This window comes from Bos grunniens, chromosome 7 (assembly GCF_055505025.1).
Source record: "Bos grunniens cultivar Pamir isolate PY7600 chromosome 7, Bosgru_T2T1.0, whole genome shotgun sequence".
NCBI lineage: Eukaryota > Metazoa > Chordata > Mammalia > Artiodactyla > Bovidae > Bos > Bos grunniens.
In genome coordinates, this window is record NC_141171.1 from 51,806,718 (window position 1) to 51,827,148 (window position 20,431).

The window sequence follows — 20,431 nt, forward strand, 5'->3', positions numbered from 1 at the left end:
AGATTAAAGTTCTCAAGATATTTCACAACATTGTGACTAAAACAAACTAAACTGTATACTTAAAAGTGGATGATATGTAAATTTTGTTATATATTTTAACACAGTAAAAGGGGGAAGTGATATATTTCAGTTTAAGATAGGTATTTTTCCTAAATGAAAGCTATCAGTAAACTTAGCCTGGACAATTGTTAAAATTTAAATCTACACAATCAACAGTAGAGCCTACATTTTGGCCACATGATGTCGCTGTCTTACCACAGTATATCCTCTAAGAAGAAAAATACCCAGAACCCTATTGTAACTCCAGCGAGGAGAACAATAAGAGAAGCAGCAGGACTTGAGCATAGATTAGAGAACAACATTTAAAATTTTGCACAACACGATATTCTAGTTTGATCAACTCACTGAGAATTGGTGATGGTGTCTTCTAAGAGTAGGGGCGTGGAGGTCCGGGATCTGCTTCCGCTGCTTCTGCTCTTAGCTGTAGGCGAGGCCGCGAGCGGCCAGGTCCGCTATTCAGTCCCTGAGGAGGCCAAACACGGCACCTTCGTAGGCCGCATCGCCCAGGATCTGGGACTGGAGCTGGAGGAGCTGGTGCCGCGCCTGTTCCGGGTGGCATCCAAAGGCCACGGGGATCTTCTGGAGGTAAATCTGCAGAATGGCATTTTGTTTGTGAATTCTCGGATCGACCGGGAGGAGCTGTGCGGGAGGAGAGCAGAATGCAGTATCCACCTGGAGGTGATCGTGGACCGGCCGCTGCAGGTGTTCCATGTGGAGGTGGAGGTGAAGGACATTAATGACAACCCGCCAGTATTTCCAGTGGCGGTAAAGACTATCCGGTTTCACGAATCGAGACTGCTTGACTCACGGTTTCCTCTAGAGGGGGCATTTGATGCAGATATCGGAGTAAACGCTCTTCTCACCTACAAGCTCAGCTCCAGTGAGTTTTTCTTTCTAGATATACAGACAAATGATGAACTAAGTCAGTCTTTGTCTCTTGTGCTGAGGAAATCTCTGGACAGAGAGGAAACTGCTGAAATTAATTTGTTACTAGTGGCTATTGATGGGGGCAAACCTGAGCTCACCGGCACCGTTCAGTTGCTTGTTAAGGTATTAGACGTGAATGACAACGAACCTACTTTTGACCAATCAGTTTACAAAATACAGTTGTTAGAGAACGTGGCAAATGGAACCTTGGTGATTAAATTAAATTCTTCTGATGCAGATGAAGGATCAAATAGTGAGATTGTGTATTCATTTAGTAGTGATGTGTCCCGGGATATAAAGACCAAGTTCAACATAGATCCTAGCTCAGGGGAAATCAGAACTAAGGGACAATTAGATTATGAAGAAGTGAAATTCTATGATATTCATGTCATTGCGTATGATAACGGGACTCCGTCAATGTCTGGGCACTGTAAAATTTCAGTAAAACTTGTGGACATCAATGATAACTCACCAGAAGTCTCAATCACGTCTCTTTCACTTCCCATTCGAGAGGAAGCTCCACTGGGCAGTGTCATTGCTCTCATCACGGTGGCCGACCGTGACTCCGGTGCCAATGGACAGGTGACCTGCACCCTGATCCCCCAAGACCTCTTCAAACTGGTGTCCACCTTCAAGAACTACTATTCACTCGTGTTGGACAGCGTCTTGGATCGCGAGAGCGTGGCGAACTATGAGGTGGTGGTGACCGCGAGGGACGGGGGCTCACCTCCGTTGTCGGCCACGGCCAGCGTGTCGGTGGAGGTAGCTGACGTGAACGACAACGCGCCCGCGTTTGCGCAGCCCGAGTACACGGTGTTCGTGAAGGAGAACAACCCGCCCGGCCGCCACATCTTCACCGTGTCGGCGTGGGACGCGGACGCGCAGGAGAACGCGCTGGTGTCCTACTCGCTGGTGGAGCGACGGGTGGGCGAGCGCGCGCTGTCGAGCTACGTGTCGGTGCACGCGGAGAGCGGCAAGGTGTATGCGCTGCAGCCGCTGGACCACGAGGAGCTGGAGCTGCTGCAGTTCCAGGTGAGCGCGCGCGACGCGGGCGTGCCGCCCCTGGGCAGCAACGTGACGCTGCAGGTGTTCGTGCTGGACGAGAACGACAACGCGCCTGCGCTGCTGCCACCCGGGCCAGGTGGAGGACCCAGCGCGGTGAGCCAGGTGGTGGCGCGGTCGGTGGGCGCGGGCCACGTGGTGGCGAAGGTGCGCGCGGTGGACGCCGACTCGGGCTACAACGCGTGGTTGTCGTACGAGCTGCAGCCGGCGGCGGGTGGCGCGAGCACCCCGTTCCGCGTGGGGCTGTACACTGGCGAGATCAGCACGACGCGCGCCCTGGACGAGGCGGACGCGCCGCGCCAGCGCCTACTGGTGCTGGTGAAAGACCACGGCGAGCCGGCGCTGACGGCCACGGCCACCGTGCTGCTGTCGCTGGAGGATAGCGGCCAGGCGCCCAAGGCCTCTTCGCGGGCGTTGTCTGGCGCCTCTGAAGCGGAGGCCGTTCTGGTGGATGTGAATGTGTACCTGATCATCGCCATCTGCGCGGTGTCCAGCCTTTTGGTGCTCACGCTGCTGCTGTACACGGCGCTGCGGTGCTCGGCGCCGCCCAGCGAGGGCGCGTACGCGAGGGGCAAGCCCAGGCTGGTGTGCTCCAGCGCTGTGGGGAGCTGGTCTTATTCGCGGGAGAGGCAGCAGAGGGTGTGCTCTGGAGAGGGGCCGCCGAAAACCGACCTCATGGCCTTCAGTCCTAGCCTGCCTCAAGGTCCAGGCTCAGCGGACGAAAGACAACAACTCTCCGAATCAGAACAATTCGGAAAGGTGAGTCTTAACTTTTTCCCCATAATCTCTAAAATTGTTTTATTTCCTTTGTTCTCTATAATTCTATTAATTATTTTGATTTATAGTTGTTTTTATTTATATCGTTATCCTATTGTGCAATATGTGATATGAATAGAAATCAATTTCTTGCATTGAGAATAAATTACTTAGATGATCTTTTTACATTTTGAAATTTCCATAAATTCCAAAATTATTCCAAAATAATTTTCCAAATTATTCCTTTCACCATGAATAATAGGATTAAAGGAATGAAAAAAATACTTCAGCAAAATTTGAAAACTTACTATTACCTGTAAATTGTTTTTCTTGTATTAAAAAATCACAATTGGGGAAATTTAGAGCATGATTATGGAATATGTATTTTCAATTTACATCATTCATCCATTCTGTCAGAATATGTTGGAAATTTCCCAAATTATTCCTTTGATCAAGAATTTGTCTTTATCTGTTTATGTAACAGTTAATATGCTAGTTTTTCTTTCCATGTATTTAAAAGCAGCCTGAATAAATTTATAATGCCAGGACCTCCAAAGTACATATCATAGGTCATCACAACACATGACATCATTTAGAAATAATTGCTAATCTTACATATGTCTTTCAGTAGTAAAAAATAACCCGTTATTTGGAATAAAGACTTCACATTTGCAAAATTCTTAGTTTTAAGGCACAATAGAGAGTTCACTGAGAAAAGAGCTCCCTTTCAACTTTGTTTAATTGAAAAATCATTTTTAAAAGTCACATTGTGGGGTGGCCAGGTAGTGGGACTTTTTCTTCATACAAGTAGAGAATACTATAACCCAGTCTTTATTTAGTGGGATGTTTAGTCAGGCTTAAAGTGTATCACTGGGTTAATATATGTAGACCTCCCACTGTGCAGAGATTGACCACCTCCCTCTGGTGCCACACAGAATGCCTGTGATAACATTTTCCAAGACTGGCAGCAATCATATTCCTATGAAGTTGGAGTTTTCCCAAAAGGTAACATAAGGAAGGGCGCTAGTGGTAAAGAACCTGCCTGTCAATGTAGGAGTTTTAAGAGACTCAGGTTGATCCCTGGGCCTGGAGGAGGGCATGGCAACCCACTCCAGTATTCTTGCCTAGAGAATCCCACGGACAGAGAAGCCTGGCAGGCTACAGTCCATAGGGTCTCACAGAGCCAGACACAACTGAAGCAACTTAGCACTGCACACAAGGTAAGGAAAATGTAGTTATTCAATGGAAACTACTATGTTGGGTTAAACACTAAACTTGGTGAGTAAATGTTACATTTGGAAAGGATGTTAAAAACACTTTTTTTCCAACCAAAGGAAGATGTCTTGGGGTGAAATTACTGTCTTTTACTACTCTTTGGTCCATAGTTATTTGCTTTTCCCCCCTTAAATATATGTGGATATTGATGATTCATGAAATAACTTATACTAAGTGATCTTTATGATCACTTGGCTAATAGCTTTAGCCATTTTACAGATAGGCCAGAATATACATTTCTATCTGTTATTAAAGGAATGGAGTTTGGTGGGGGAAATAGTGACCTGCATCTAAGTATAATCTGTTCCTGCAGGAAACTTATTAGCACCTCAGAGTTGATATACCTCAAAATGCAGGGAGTATATATTTGCTGGGAATCAGAAAAGTTCATCTGAGACTTTACAGAGAAAAACAAATGTCTTGAACAGATGAGGAAAAAGCTCTTTCTTAAGATGAGTCATCACTACTCATTACTTTCTTGAGACTTGTGTGCAGAAAGTATGAATGATCAAATGGAATCTCTCCTACCAGCAGTCTAGTCACTATATTCTATTCTACGTAAATTGTAAGCTTTTATATTATATCCAGGTGTGTCCATATCTCCAGGAATCACAACAGATCATTGTATAAGCTCTTACTGATTTTTATTTTATATTTACATTTTCTAGATTCAGTTGCCAAGAGATGTCTAAGTGAGAGTAGATATTACTCACTAATACTTTATCCACATATTAGCTCAGTTTTCTAAACTCATATAGTTTCTTTACTATTACCTTCATCTCTTATTAATCATTATGGGGTCTACTCTCTTATAAATTCCCTATGGCATTCTATTTTGCAGAGAGTATACTCTTAAGTGTCATGAAATGTATAGTATTACAGTAAGCTGTGAAAGGTATCTTACTGATATGAAGTCCATGATATTTAAAAATTTTAATTTTGCCTCTCATTTTAAAACTAGCTACTGCCTTTAAAGATCCACCAAAGCACCTACTGGCATACTGATAATTATAATTATTTCCTAGATCCGTTCTTTTCCAAAATAAGTCTTAAATGTTAACTTCTTTTTCATGAACTAGTATAGCAGAATCAATTAGAAATTATGTGTTTGATATAAACAAATATCATTAATTTAATTTACCTCATATTTTAAAGAAAGTTAATTTAAAATATTCACTTATTCATTAAAATTTAATTGATAATTTATTCTAAATATGAATAATAAAATATAAATAAACTGCAATGTTGGTTGCATTCAATGAGTACATGAAAAAACCTGTTATGAGAACTATTCTCGTAATACTTAAATGACTGTTTGTTTTTGGTCACACTCCCAGCAGTGGAAACAAGGAGTCCTAACCACTGGATCAACAAGGAATTCCCTTAAATCGAATGTTCGATTTCATTTAAAAAGAGTCTGATTATAAGCAAAATTTGGGCATACCCTTACCTCTCTAAATTCAACCCCTTCCCATGAATTTTCTCTGTTCAACTTCCAAACGCTCAGAGAATGCACACATCTTACTAACTTCACAGATACATTTAGTATAATTCATGGCCTAGTTTTACATATGTTGAATAAGTGAGTCAGATTCTAAAACTACTTTTCTCTCTTTAATGACTAAACACCAGTTCTTTCAAGTAACAACTTTTTAACAAATTGGAAGCCAGAAATTCATCCAGAGTGAAGATTATTAAAAACACAATTATTTCATATTGGAAACATTTTAGGATATACAGGTAAATTGAAATGTATAAATGGTATAGAGATTTTAAAAATTAATATAATTTTCCCTGGTATGATGTGAATATAACAAATTTCCAAATCAAACAATTTGCTGTGTTTTTATGCAGCAAAAATCAAATTTACAAAATAACGGTACTGTAAAATACTGACTTTGGCTTCCCTGGTGGCTCAGTAGTAAAGAATCCGACTGCCAATGCAGGAGATGTGGGTTTGATCCATGTGTCAGAAAGATTATCTAGAGAAGGAAATGGTAATCCACTCCAGTGTTCTTGCCTGAGAAATCCCATGGACAGAGGAGCCTGGTGGACTACAGTTCATAGGGTTGCCAAAGAGTCAGACATGACTTAATGACTTAACAACAACAAGACTGATTTGTGAAATCTTTATATAAATAATAGTTGAGACAGCTAACAAAGATGCAGTTGTTGGATAAAGGACACAAGAATGGTTTGTAGACATTCTATAAAGGAAGAAATATAAGTGAACATAATTTATAAATTAACAAATTGCCATAATAATATAGAAGTAAATTGTGTAAAAAAAAAAGTTTTTATCAGTCTTGTTGTTTTAATGGTTACAAATATCAAAGGCCTGATTTTTATGTAAAATGTAGACTTTGTGGTCAAGTGGTTAAAGTCATGAATCTTGATTTAGATTGAGATCCCACTCAACACCACAAGTCAATATTATTTTTTAAGTTACTAACCTGTACATGTTTCCACTTCAGTGTTTCTAAAAACTGAATCATATTAATACCTACATCAGAAGGTTGTTGTGAGAATTTAATGAGATAACCCTGTTAAAACAAAAGGAATAGTACTTGTCACAGGGGAAATATTTCCAATAGATGTCCACTACTGTTAAAACAATAATCACTATTTTACTATATTGAACTGTATGGAATGGACTGGCCTAATTGAAGGGCATGAATTAGTAGAAAAGTTCTAAGCATATATTTTGAAAAAAAAAAACATGAAGACTTTGAGGAGTGGGAAGGAAATTAACAAGGAAAAAAATTGAGGTAAGTTCAATGGAAGGAAAAGATAGATTTATTTAACACCTACACATTTAGCCACATGATGTCGCTGTCCACCGCAAGGTATTTTACCACAGAAGAAATACAGCATTCATTACGTAGTAAGATGCTGCTTTTCCTCACCATCTGTGAAATACGGGCATGGAATGATTATTTATGAAATGAAGAATAAGGAACTAAAAGTATTTTCAAAATTTTGATCGTTGCAAAAGCGACCCAATACTTGGAAAACGCTTGCAATGGTACTTTCCTGGAGAGAAGGTCAGGGAGACTGCCGACTACTGCTTTCGGTAATGCTTCTCCTATTCTGGGAGGCCGGGAGCGGCCAGGTCCACTACTGGGTCTCCGAGGAGGCCAAACACGGCACCTTCGTGGGCCGCATCACGCAGGACCTGGGGCTGGAGCTGGAGGAGCTGGTGCCGCGCTTGTTCCGGGTGGCGTCCAAAGACCGCGGGGATCTTCTGGAGGTAAACCTGCAGAATGGTATTTTGTTTGTGAATTCTCGGATCGACAGGGAGGAGCTGTGCGGGCCGAGGGCGGAATGCAGCATCCACCTGGAGGTAATCGTGGACCGGCCGCTGCAGGTGTTCCATGTGGAGGTGGAGGTGAAGGACATTAATGACAACCCACCGGTTTTTCCAATGGCAGTAAAAAATTTGTTTATTTATGAATCCCGGCCGCCTGGTTCTCGGATTCCGCTAGAGGGCGCATCAGATGCAGATATCGGAGCTAATTCTTTATTAACTTACAGGCTTAACTCCAATGAATATTTTACCTTGGATGTAAAAAGAAATGATGAGGAAATTAAATCCCTTGGACTTGTGCTGAAAAAACTTTTAAATCGAGAGGACACTCCTGAGCATCACTTACTTATAACTGCAGTTGACGGTGGGAAACCAGAACTCACTGGTACTACTCAACTGAAGATCACCGTTCTAGATGTAAACGACAATGCTCCAGAGTTTGAGAGCACGATCTACAAAGTCAAATTATTTGAAAATGCACCAAATGGTACCCTAGTAGTGACTGTTAACGCCTCTGATTTGGATGAAGGAATAAATAAGGACATTGTGTATTCTTTCAATACAGATACATCAGCAGATACTCTGTCGAAATTCCATTTAGACCCCGTTAATGGATACATCATTGTAAAGGGTGACATAGATTTTGAGTTAACTAAGTTATATGAAATACAGGTAGAGGCAACAGATAAAGGAAATCCCCCAATGGCAGATCACTGCACGGTTCTAGTGGAAATTTTGGACACAAATGATAATGTACCTGAGTTGGTTATCAAATCACTCTCTTTACCGATATTAGAAGATGCTCCAGTCGGCACAGTCATCGCCTTGATCAGCGTGTCCGACCTCGATTCCGGTGCCAATGGGCAGGTGACCTGCACCTTGACTCATCATGTGCCCTTCAAGCTGGTGTCCACCTTCAAGAATTACTATTCATTAGTGTTGGACAGCGTCTTGGATCGCGAGAGCGTGGCGAACTATGAGGTGGTGGTGACTGCGAGGGACGGGGGCTCGCCTTCGCTGTCGGCCATGGCCAGCGTGTCCGTGGAGGTGGCCGACGTGAACGACAACGCGCCCGCGTTCGTGCAGCCAGAGTATACCATGTTCGTGAAAGAGAACAACCCACCCGGCTGCCACATCTTCACCGTGTCGGCGCGAGACGCGGACGCGCAGGAGAACGCGCTGGTGTCCTACTCGCTGGTGGAGCGACGGGTGGGCGAGCGCGCGCTGTCGAGCTACGTGTCGGTGCACGCGGAGAGCGGCAAGGTGTACGCGCTGCAACCGCTGGACCACGAGGAGCTGGAGCTGCTGCAGTTCCAGGTGAGCGCGCGCGACGCGGGCGTGCCGCCCCTGGGCAGCAACGTGACGCTGCAGGTGTTCGTGCTGGACGAGAACGACAACGCGCCCGCGCTGTTGCCGCCGGGGCCAGGTGGAGGACCCAGCGCGGTGAGCCAGGTGGTGGCGCGGTCGGTGGGCGCGGGCCACGTGGTGGCGAAGGTGCGCGCGGTGGACGCCGACTCCGGCTACAACGCGTGGCTGTCGTACGAGCTGCAGCCGGCGGCGGGTGGCGCGAGCACCCCGTTCCGCGTGGGACTGTACACTGGCGAGATTAGCACGACGCGCGCCCTGGACGAGGCGGACGCGCCGCGCCAGCGCCTGCTGGTGCTGGTGAAAGACCACGGCGAGCCGGCGCTGACGGCCACGGCCACCGTGCTGCTGTCGCTGGAGGATAGCGGCCAGGCGCCTAAGGCCTCTTCGCGGGCGTTGTCTGGCGCCTCTGAAGCGGAGGCTGTTCTGGTGAATGTGAACGTGTATCTGATCATCGCCATCTGCGCGGTGTCCAGCCTGTTGGTGCTCACGCTGCTGCTGTACACGGCGCTGCGGTGCTCGGCGCCGCCCAGCGAGGGCGGGTGCGGGCCGGTGAAGCCCAGGCTGGTGTGCTCCAGCGCGGTGGGGAGCTGGTCTTACTCTCAGGAGAGGCGGCAGAGGGTGTGTTCTGGGGAGGGACAGCCCAAGACCGACCTCATGGCCTTCAGTCCTAGTCTTCCACCTGGTCCCATTAGTGGAGACAGAGAAAAGCAGCTGGATGTGGAGACTGATCTTCCTGCCAAAGTGAGTAATTAAAAAAAATCCTTTCAAAGATGTCTTTGTTCTTGATTGACTATTTCTGCTTCTTTGGAAGCATTTTTAACAGTAATTAGTCTTGCTTCTGGCAGTAGACTTTTCCAAGTATTGGTTTTGTTGTTAAAATGTTTGAATTTCTTGTGACTAATGAATGATTTTGAACCAAATCAGCAATAAGTGAGTACCATACTTGCCAGTGTTTAAAAATCGCTGGAGGATTATTATATTGCTAAAAGTCTGGATAGATAAAATAGATTTTTCCAGGGTATTTTGCATTGTTTACAATATTTAACTTTTAACTGTGGTGTACTAATTCCTGTACAATGCTTCAATAGCTAATGATACTTTTCATTTGAAATTTGGAGTAGATGTTAGTCCAAATGTCACTGGCCCATTTAGTTTTTTAAACCTGTTCTCTCCTATAGATCCCCTTTACTCATTTATCTATTTATTTGGATTCTCACTTCCTCTTTCTACTTGAACATGATGTTTTAATTTTTGTGCTCACATTTTGCAATACTGTGTATTGTTCCTAGTTTTCCAATTGGGCAAAAAAGCTAGAATAGTAAATTTATTGCTTTTAGAATTGTATCTTTTTCTTCAGTTTCTTACTACTTTTTATTAGAGAGCATTAAGAAATCAACAGGAAGTGAAATTTTAATATTCCCTTTATTATATCATCATTTAGAAAATGTTGCTTTTGGAAGAGTATTATTAGTCTTGTTAAGAACTATTATTTTCTACCTGCACAGTGTTGGAAAAATACTGTACATCTCATTTTAAAGCCATACTACTAGCAAAACTTATTGTCATTAATCTCTTTTACATACAATATTAAGGATGCTAATATCCGAAAAGTTCAATGTCATTATTGGTGACCTCCTCTGAATACCAACCCATTAATGTGTGTCGTATAGTAAGTACAAAGTTCCAAATAACTGGAAGTAAAATTATTTTCCATTCATACCATTCATTGATATTTGTTCAGTTCTCCTAGTAAATTGGTGGACTCCCACTGATGTTTCTTTGCCACTGGAAACTAAAGCTTAGGCATGTTAATGACTGAAGAATGGGCAAGTATTTCAAACCATTAGAGATAAAAATGAAGACACCAACCTTTCTCATGGGAGGGGAATGTGTTCCCATGTATTCCATTCTAATTGTATGGAATACTTTTCTACACAAGGTATGTACTCTACAACTTTCTACTTCCTTGTTCAAGTTTCATTGGTAAAACCTGGTTAATACTCAATGACATTGTAGGGGCGGCTAACATATAAAACAGAAAATCCTGCATTTTCCCACTTCCATTTCTACTTTCTGGCTCTGTCCTTTGTGACTCCCTGTCCATCAAGTGTGAGCCACAGCATGTTCAACCTCAGTTCACTATTTATTTTATTAGGTATCATTTTCATCCTGTTGTAAATAATAGGGTCATCCAGAGTTCTTATCTTCCAGGATATGAGACTTCAGTCTTCAAGTTCAGTTCTCCTCTTCAAATTTTTGACTAACATGTGTCTCAGCTAATAAGACATTTTTAAAACTTTTGAATTTTGCCCCTTAGAGATGTGTTGCTACTATACCAGGTAAATACTGAATAGTTTCCAAATATCCTTTCTATTCTTCTGCTTTCCTTATCTATTTATTTAATTATTAGCAAAATGGAGTAAATGGTCAAGGATTCTCTTTTACTTTGTTTCAGTGTTTCTTTTTTTTTTTTTTTCTTTTTCTTTTTTTTTTATTAGGGCTGACCCGCAGCCCAAAGGCCGCGCAGCCAGCGCCAGCCGCCGGGCGGCATCGTCCGCCGGACACAGGAACCGGCACACCTGTTTCAGTGTTTAATACCAATCATTTTGCACAAGTCAACAGGTTGGGTCCTATAACTGAAACTACTTTAGTTTCAGTTTTATGTTTTCAGATTTATGTTTTAATTCAGAAAAAAATGATGGTGGTGAGGAGTCTGGCTTTTCCTAGAATGGGAGCCTAGGGCTATTTTCACTAGATTTAATTTTTTTTCTTTTTTTGGCTTCACCATGCACATGCTGGGGATCTTAGTTCTCTAACCAGGGATCCAACCCTTGCTCCCTTCAGTGGAAGTGAAGAGTCTTAATGACTGGACTGCCAGGGAAGTCCTAGACTGATGTTTTTTGTCCTAGACAACTATGGAATACACGGCTTATGAACAGAAGAGTCAAAGTTTGAAAATAACTACCATTATGTCCTTCTATATTGGTGTGTGTGTATGTGTGTGTGCGTGTGTGTGTGTGTGGAGAGTATATTGTGCTCTGTTATTTGGGAATGCCTTATTGACCATCAGAACTATTAATGTCTCAAGGATCATGCTTGCTAAGAACTAGAAAGAAAACTAACCTGAAATCCATGTTTTCAATATGGCAATTGAAATATATCTTACATAGAGCAGTGCCTAAGGAAAATATTTCCTTTATCTCTGGAAAGTTATAGAGGTTGCTGAGACATCGTATTTTCTTAACTAGCTACATGATCACCTTAATTTAATGCATTTTAAGCAATAGAAGAAATTTAATGCATTTAAGCAATAGAAGAAAACCAAACTATTCAGTAAATATTCACTAACTACTCAATAAGTATTCTGAATGTTAAAATATTATGGTAAAATATTCTCTTTAAAAGTTTACATTCCAAAAATTTATGATTAGATACATATACCCAAATACCTACAAAAGAGAAATTAATGTAATAAATGGCTAATGTGATTGACCTAGATGCTATAGTATAAAAGAAAGTAAAGATGCCTGCCCAATTGGCTTAATCATGAAAGTCTTTATTGGTCAAGGAAGTTTTAAGTTGTTATATAATGGGGGAAGACTGCTTTTAGAAGAGTTTGGAAATGCTGGATATTACTTAGGCAGAGAATGAAATGAGTATATTTGTTTAGCAAAAAATGTTATTGGAAGCAGGAAATTGTCCACTTTGGCTAGACTATATGAGCACTGTAGGAGAAACAGAAGTTGAAGCATATTAGGTCCTGAAGAACAAGCAAAAAAAAAAAAAAAAAAGAACAAGCAAGTGTTTATAAACCGTGAGAACCAAAATGAGAATACCAGTGTTGTTCATGGGAGGTGAATGGGTTCCAGGGAATGAAATTATTTGGAATACTTTCCAACACAATGTATACTGCAATATCCTACTTTCCTGTTAAAGCTTCATTGCCCTCAGCCCTTACATTATTTAAGAAAGACTCTCAATTAAGTGCTGATGGTCTTTGCTTCCTTGTTTGAATATTTTTTGAAATTCCCTTTCAACTACCTATCTCTGAGATCAGAGTTTTCCTAGAGATGTATTCTCTGAAGTCTTCAATAACCAGAATGTAAAATCCAATGATGAATAGTGTCATCATTAATGACTACCTTTCTTCACTCTCAGGAACACAAAAATGTCATGAATTTTCCTAGTCAACACTTTGCCAACTGTATAAAGTGTTAACTATAGTTGGGTCTCTGTAAATACTTAAAACTTGTATGAAAAAAGTATTTCCACTGAAGTGAAATCTACTCCTGTGGTGAAACTCACACTCAGTCAATCAGTAGCGCAAAATGTGTGCTGCAGTAGTGTAAAGTTGTGATTCTATTCTCCAAGGGCATTAAAATCCACGGGAAGGCGGAAAGAAAGATGAAGACTTAGCAGTTCATAGTATGGATTTCCAGAATCTGTTACTTACGGTTTTGAGCCACATGATGTCGCTCTGTACCGTAAAATTGATACCATAAAGCAAAAAAAAAAAAAAAAGAAAAGAAAAGAAAGAAAGAAAGAAATCCCTCCTGTTCTTATGGTAAAGAAGCTACAGCCACCACTGAAAAAATGGAGGCTGCAATGGCATTGGACTGAACGGTCAGGAGGTAGTGCTTCGTTTGGAAACAAGACTCTCTTCATGACAACAAAACACTGAAGACATGAGATGGAGTTTTCCTGGGGAACTGGCCAGGAATACCGGCGTTTGCTATTCTCACTTCTGTTCCTCGCAGCCTGGAAGGCTGGGAGCGGCCAGCTCCGCTACTCTGTCCTGGAAGAGACCAAACAAGGCACCTTTGTGGGCCGAATCGCTCAGGACTTGGGATTGGAGCTGGTGGAACTGGTGCCGCGCCTGTTTCGTGTGTCATCCAAAGGCCGCGGGGACCTTCTGGAGGTAAATCTGCAGAATGGCATTTTGTTTGTGAATTGTCGGATCGACCGGGAGGAGCTGTGCGGGCAGAGTGCGGAGTGCAGCATCCACCTGGAGGTGATCGTGGACCGGCCGCTGCAGGTGTTCCATGTGGAGGTGGAGGTGAAGGACATTAACGACAATCCTCCAGTGTTCCCAGGAACACAAAAGATTCTGTTTATGGCTGAATCCAGGCCGCTTGACTCTCGGTTTCCGCTAGAGGGCGCCTCTGATGCAGACATTGGGGCCAACGCTCTGCTGACTTACAGGCTGAGTCCCAATGAATATTTCTCGTTGGAAAAACCGTCCGATGAGGAGCGGGTAAAACGTCTTGGGCTGGTATTAAGGAGACCTTTAGACAGAGAAGAAGCTCCGGAGATTTTTTTAGTCCTTACAGCCTCTGATGGCGGCAAACCTGAGCTGACTGGCACTGTTCAATTACTCGTCAGAGTGCTGGACGCCAACGACAACGCCCCGACTTTCGACAGAACACTCTATGAAGTGAAATTACTAGAAAACGTTCCTAACGGAACGTTGGTAATTAAACTTAACGCCTCAGATTTAGACGAAGGCTTGAATGGGAATATTATTTATTCATTCTCAGCTGATATTTTACCCACTGTGAAATCCAAATTCTACATGGATCCAATTACTGGAGAAATTATGGTAAAGGGATATATTGATTTTGAAGAAACCAAATCCTATGAAATTCTTGTAGAGGGCATTGATAAGGGGCAGCCGCCACTTTCTGGCCATTGTACAGTTATGGTGGAAGTTGAAGACACCAATGATAATGCCCCAGTAATGGAATTCAAATTATTGTCACTCTCAATTAGGGAAGACGCTCCACTGGGCACCGTCATTGCCTTGATAAGTTTGTCTGACCTCGACTCCAGTGTCAATGGGCAGGTGACTTGTAGACTATCGCCCCACGTCCCTTTCAGGCTGGTGTCCACCTTCAAGAACTACTATTCACTCGTTTTGGACAGCAGCTTGGATCGCGAGAAAGTGTCCGTCTATAAATTGGTGGTGACCGCTCAAGACGGGGGGTCGCCTTCCTTGTCCACCACAGCCAGTGTGTCCGTGGAGGTGGCCGACGTGAACGACAATGCACCTGCGTTCGCGCAGCCCGAGTACACGGTGTTCGTGAAGGAGAACAACCCTCCAGGCTGCCACATCTTCACCGTGTCTGCGCGAGACGCGGACGCGCAGGAAAACGCGCTGGTGTCCTACTCGCTGGTGGAGCGGCGGGTGGGCGAGCGTGAGCTGTCCAGCTATCTGTCGGTGCACGCGGAGAGCGGCAAGGTGTATGCGCTGCAGCCGCTGGACCGCGAGGAGCTGGAGCTCCTGCAGTTCCAGGTGAGCGCGCGCGACGCGGGCGTGCCGCCCCTGGGCAGCAACGTGACGCTGCAAGTGTTCGTGCTGGACGAGAACGACAACGCGCCCGCGCTGCTGCCGCCCGGGCCAAGCGGAGGACCCAGCGCGGTGAGCCAGGTGGTGGCGCGGTCGGTGGGCGCGGGCCACGTGGTGGCGAAGGTGCGCGCGGTGGACGCCGACTCGGGCTACAACGCGTGGCTGTCGTACGAGCTGCAGCCGGCGGCGAGTGGCGCACGCAGCCTATTCCGCGTGGGACTGTACACCGGCGAGATCAGCACGACGCGCGCCCTGGACGAGGCGGACGCGCCGCGCCAGCGCCTGCTGGTGCTGGTGAAAGACCACGGCGAGCCGGCGCTGACGGCCACGGCCACCGTGCTGCTGTCGCTGGAGGATAGCGGCCAGGCGCCTAAGGCCTCTTCGCGGGCATTGTCTGGCGCGGCTGAAGCGGAGGCTGTTCTGGTGAATGTGAACGTGTATCTGATCATCGCCATCTGCGCAGTGTCCAGCCTGTTGGTGCTCACGCTGCTGCTGTACACGGCGCTGCGGTGCTCGGCGCCGCCCAGCGAGGGCGGGTGCGGGCCGGTGAAGCCCAGGCTGGTGTGCTCCAGCGCGGTGGGGAGCTGGTCTTACTCTCAGGAGAGGCGGCAGAGGGTGTGCTCTGAGGAGGGGCCGCCCAAGACCGACCTCATGGCCTTCAGTCCCAGTGTTCCGGACTCTGGGGACAGGGAGGATCAGCAGCCAGCAACTGTGGATTCTCCTTCAAAGGTTAGTTTATAAATATCCTTATTTACTCTGAAGTCTGGGTATTCTTTAATTCTATCAATTTCTTCTTAAAAACTTTCTCAAAACTAAATTTCTCTGAACTAAATTTGTTTACTTTTTCTTTCATCCCCTTTTAAACTAAAACCTTTTAGAGTAATAGGACACCAAGGCAATATATGTTGTTTTGTTTTTAATATTCATTATTCAATGCATATTTATATAACTAGGGTTATAAATGTTGTGATTTCTATCTTCATCTTTATTTTCAGTTGTAATCAACTTTTAAAAAGCTTTTCTTGTTATTTGCCTATAAATCATTGAAAAGTACACAGAATACTACAGCTTAATCAACTATTTGAAAGTGAAAACTGTTACCTTCACTCCAGAAGACACTCAAATGTACCTCCCAAATATCTTTTCCCTCTTCCCCCCATATGTAGCCACAGCTTTAATTTTATAGCTGATTAATTTTTACTTGCTTCTTGAATTTTTCTAAATGGAATTGCACAAAATGTGTTGTATGTGTGCTTGTGTTTCTGTGTTCATATTTATCATTCACTATTCTGTGGAGTCATCCATATTGCCTTAAGTACTTGGAGTTAATTTATTATCTCTAATAGTTTTTTTCTTTCTTTAAAGTATGTTTTAGGAATAGGGTATGTGTTACTCTGTTGAGAATTTCACATTGTTTCTCTTTGTATCTATTTTACCTAATGCTGCCATCAGTATATTTGTAAAATTTTCAATGCCTATTTACAAACTTTTCTGTATTATTTAGCTAAGATGGAGATTAGTGGAACATAGGCTCTGTACTTATCTTCTCCTTTAATTGATCAGTTAAGTTGCTCAGTCATGTCTGACTCATTGTGACCCCATGGACTACAGCAAGCCAGACTTCCCTGTCCTTCACCAGGTCCCAGAGCTTGCTCAAACTCATGTCCATTGAGTTGGTGATGCCATCCAACCAGCTCATCATCTGTCTTCCCCTTCTCCTCCTGCCCTCAATCTTTCCCAGCATCAGGGTCTTTTCAAATGAGTCAGCTCTTCGCATCAGGTGGCTAAAGTATTGGAGTTTCAGCTTCAGCATCAGGATTGAATATTCAGGACTGATTTCCTTTAGGATTGATTGGTTTGATATCCTTGCAGTCCAAGGGACTCTCAAGACTCTTCTCCAACACCACAGTTAAAAAGCATCAATTCTTCCGTGCTCAGCTTTCTTTATAGTCCAATTCTCACATCCATACATGACCACTGGAAAAACCATAGCTTTGATTAGATGGACCTTTGTTGGCAGGGTAGTGTCTTTGCTTTTTAATATGCTCGCCAGGTTGGTCATAGATTTTCTTCCAAGGAGCAAGCGACTTTTAATTTCATGGCTGCAGTCACCATATGCGGTGATTTTGGAGCACCCCAAAATAAAGTCTCTCACCATTTTTATTGTTTCCCCATCTATTTGCCACGAAGTGATGGGACCAGATGCCATGATCTTAGTTTTCTGAATGTTTAGTTTTAAGCCAACTTTTTCACTTTGATCTTTCACTTTCATCAACAGGCTCTTGAGTTCTTTGCTTTCTGCCATAAGGGTGGTGTCATCTGCGTGTCTGAGGTTATTGATATTTCTCCCGGCAATCTTGATTCCAGCTTGTACTTCATCCAGCCTGGCATTTCACATGATGTACTCTGCATATAAGTTAAATGAGCAGGGTGACAATATACAACGTTGAGGTACTCCTTTCCAATTTGGAACGAGTCTGTTGTTCCATGTCTGTTTCTAACTGTTGCTTCTTGACCTGCATACAGATTTCTCAGGAGGCAGGTCAGGTGATCTGTTGTTCTCATCTCTTTAAGAACTTTCCGCATTTTGTTGTGACCACATAATCAAAGGCTTTGGCATAGTCAATAAAGCAGAAATAAATGTTTTTCTGGAACTCTTGCTTTTTCTGTGATCCAACGGATGTTGGCAATTTGATCTCTGTTCCCTCTGCCTTTTCTAAATCCAGCTTGAACATTTGGAAGTTCATGGTTCACATACTGTTGAAGCCTGGCTTGAAGAATTTTGAGCATTACTTTGCTAGTGTGGGAGATGAGTGCAATTGTATGGTAGTTTGAACATTGTTTGGCATTGCCTTTCTTTGGGATCGGAATGAAAACTGACCTTTTCCAGCCCTGTGACCACTGCTGAGTTTTCCAAATTTGCTGGCATATTGAGTGCAGCACTTTCACAGCATCATCTTTTAGTATTTGAAATAGGTCAGCTGGAATTCCATCACCTCCAGTAGCTTTGTTTGTAGTGATGCTTCCTAAGGCCCACTTGACTTCCACATTCCAGGATGCCTGGCTCTAGGTGAGTGGTCACACCATCGTGGTTATCTGGGTCATGAAGATCTTTTTTGTATAGTTCTTCTGTATATCCTTGCCACCTCTTCTTAATCTCTTCTGCTTCTGTTTAGGTCCATACCATTTCTGTCCTTTATTGTGCCCTTGGTATCACTAATTGATAATGTCAATCAATTGGTATCTTTAATTGATGTCAATTTCCCCAAATGCTTTTACCTGTTCACACTTTTGTTAGTTCTGTATGAGTTTCAGTTGCTCTTCATCATCTGGAAAACTTGGCATTGTTAATTTACATTGTTGCCATTTTGCTAGATGTGCTTATGTTTCCCAATTTGTAATTGACGTTGAGCACATTTTTGTATTATTATTGGCCATTTTAATATCCTATTCTGTGCAATAACTGTTCAAGTCTTCTGCCTATTTTCCTATTCTGTTATATTCTTCTACTGTTTTTTAAATTAATTTTTTGCTGTACCGGGTTTTCATTGATGCACCTAGGGTTTCTGGTGAGGGGGGCTACTCTCTAGTTGTAGTGTACGAGCTTCTCATTGTACTGGCTTCTCTTGTTGGAGAGTAAAGCCCTAGAGCACTAGGGCTTCAGTAGTTGCGGTGCATGGGCTTATTTGCCCTGTGTCATGTAGAATCTTCCTGGAGGAGAGATCCAACTCACATCCCCTGCATTGGCAGGCAGACTTTCAACTCTGGACTACCAAGGAAGTTCCTTCTACTTCTTTTTGAAAAGTTTTATGTTCTGGATATGACCCCTTTCTTGATTTTCTGCATTGTTCCACACTGTGACTTGTCTTTTCATTCTTTTGTCATTTGGTGAATAGAAATTTTCATTTTAGTTAAGTTCAACTTACCATTTTTTTCTTCTTGATTCTATCCTCTGAAGATAATTTCTTGTGTCTTTTGTTTTCTTGTTCACGTTACATATGAAATTAATTTTAATTTTTTGTCTTTGCTGAGACCCAGGGATCAAGCTTAACTTTTGCCAAACACGTTCAGCTGAGGCAAGACCATTAAAAATAATTAGTTCCACAGTTGTTCCTTATATAACCATAGTCTTTTTGCTTTTGTTTTTCTAATCAATTTGACTGTTTTTTCCATTAATGTCATGCTGTCTCTTTAATTCAACCTAGATTTATATATTAATTCCATAAAAACAACTTGGTGAGGTATTGATTTGGATTGCATCATATCTATTGAGATAATAGATAATTATCCTGATAATTTTGTCAGGATAATTAGCTATATTAGCCTGATAATTCTGTACTGAGTTCTGGGCATTGTACATGAAACCAGCTGACATCTTTACAATCATGAGACATTCACTTCATGAGCATGCTCTGTTTATCTAAATAACCTACAATGTTTCTTAATATTTTATAATTTCCTGTGTAGAGGTCCTATTCATCTTTCATAAGATTTATTCTTAGATAATTGCCATTTGTTATCATAATAAATATCAGCTCTAAGTTTAAATTATTTTCTTTAATCATGGTACATATGAGGAAATTCCCTGGTGGTCTAGTGGTTAGGACTCTGTGCTTTCCTTTCTGAGGGCCCAGATCCCTGGTTGGGGAACTAAAGAAGAAATTATTTTATATATTTTTTAGTGGTGGTAAAGAATTCTCTAATATTTGGTATATGAGAAATATGTTTATTTTGCCAGCACTTCTGGAAAATAGTTTTGTTGAGTATCAAGTTCAAGGTTGTAATTTATTTCCCCCCACCCCATTGCTTTTAAGATGACATTCCATAGTCTCTTGAGAAGACAGCTGTCAAGTTTATTGTTCAGGTAGTAAAACCTTTTTTCCCCTGTCCAGCTGGTTTGTAAAATTTTTCTTTGTTTTTTATTTCCAAGGGCTTTATGCTCAGCTTTAGTTTTCTTTGATTTTTATCTTGTTTGCAGTTTTTAAAGCTTCTTGAATATGTGGTTTGATGTCTTTCATCAGTATAGGAAAAATTCCAGCAGTCTGCCTTTGAATATTCCTTCTGCCTCATGTTTTTCTCTCTTTCTCTTCTTTAAGTCAAGGAATAGGTGTGTTAAATCTTTTCACCATATCTCTTATATCTTCTATGCCCCTGTCTATTTTTTCAGCATCATTTTTGCTATTACCTGATGGATATTTTTATCCTGACCAATCTTATACTTAAGCAAATTCCTCTTATTAAGTCATCAATTGAATCTAAACATTGATTATTATCTTTTTCTGGTGAAATAATTTATTATGTATTTATTTTGGTACCTTAATTACAGTTTA

The 20,431-nt window shown here is 42.5% G+C and overlaps 3 protein-coding genes and 2 pseudogenes across 3 annotated transcripts; 2 read left to right on the plus strand and 3 right to left on the minus strand.

Annotated features, from left to right (window-relative positions):
* Positions 1-417: 417 nt before the first annotated feature.
* LOC147369507 (protocadherin alpha-2-like) lies at positions 418-1,451 on the plus strand. The gene is made up of 2 exons (XM_086413816.1): positions 418-1,382; positions 1,430-1,451. Exons 1-2 carry the CDS (start codon positions 418-420, stop codon positions 1,449-1,451), a joined length of 987 nt encoding a protein of 328 aa, XP_086269942.1.
* A 31-nt stretch (positions 1,452-1,482) lies between these two features.
* On the minus strand, positions 1,483-4,859 carry LOC147369508 (uncharacterized; annotated as a pseudogene).
* Positions 4,860-7,408: 2,549 nt separating this feature from the next.
* LOC147369509 (uncharacterized) lies at positions 7,409-13,223 on the minus strand. The gene is made up of 3 exons (XM_086413817.1): positions 13,209-13,223; positions 11,261-11,334; positions 7,409-9,557 (listed from the first exon to the last, which is right to left on the minus strand). Exons 1-3 carry the CDS (start codon positions 13,221-13,223, stop codon positions 8,321-8,323), a joined length of 1,326 nt encoding a protein of 441 aa, XP_086269943.1. The 3' UTR covers positions 7,409-8,320.
* A 222-nt stretch (positions 13,224-13,445) lies between these two features.
* On the plus strand, positions 13,446-14,608 carry LOC147369510 (protocadherin alpha-4-like). The gene is made up of 2 exons (XM_086413818.1): positions 13,446-14,489; positions 14,585-14,608. Exons 1-2 carry the CDS (start codon positions 13,446-13,448, stop codon positions 14,606-14,608), a joined length of 1,068 nt encoding a protein of 355 aa, XP_086269944.1.
* Position 14,609: 1 nt separating this feature from the next.
* On the minus strand, positions 14,610-18,468 carry LOC147369511 (uncharacterized; annotated as a pseudogene).
* Between the last annotated feature and the right edge of the window lie 1,963 nt (positions 18,469-20,431).

What these genes read in the sequence shown, in the direction of transcription:
- LOC147369507 (XM_086413816.1), top strand. Translation starts at nt 418, where the DNA reads ATGGTGTCTTCTAAGAGTAGGGGCGTGGAGGTCCGGGATCTGCTTCCG. An exon ending in TATGATATTCATGTCATTGC is followed by an intron (nt 1,383 to 1,429) that starts GTATGATAACGG and finishes GTAAAATTTCAG; the next exon opens with TAAAACTTGTGGACATCAAT.
- LOC147369509 (XM_086413817.1), bottom strand. An exon ending in GCGCGGCCTTTGGGCTGCGG is followed by an intron (nt 9,558 to 11,260) that starts GTCAGCCCTAAT and finishes ATGCTTCCAAAG; the next exon opens with AAGCAGAAATAGTCAATCAA.
- LOC147369510 (XM_086413818.1), top strand. Translation starts at nt 13,446, where the DNA reads ATGGAGTTTTCCTGGGGAACTGGCCAGGAATACCGGCGTTTGCTATTC. An exon ending in ACACCAATGATAATGCCCCA is followed by an intron (nt 14,490 to 14,584) that starts GTAATGGAATTC and finishes CCTCGACTCCAG; the next exon opens with TGTCAATGGGCAGGTGACTT.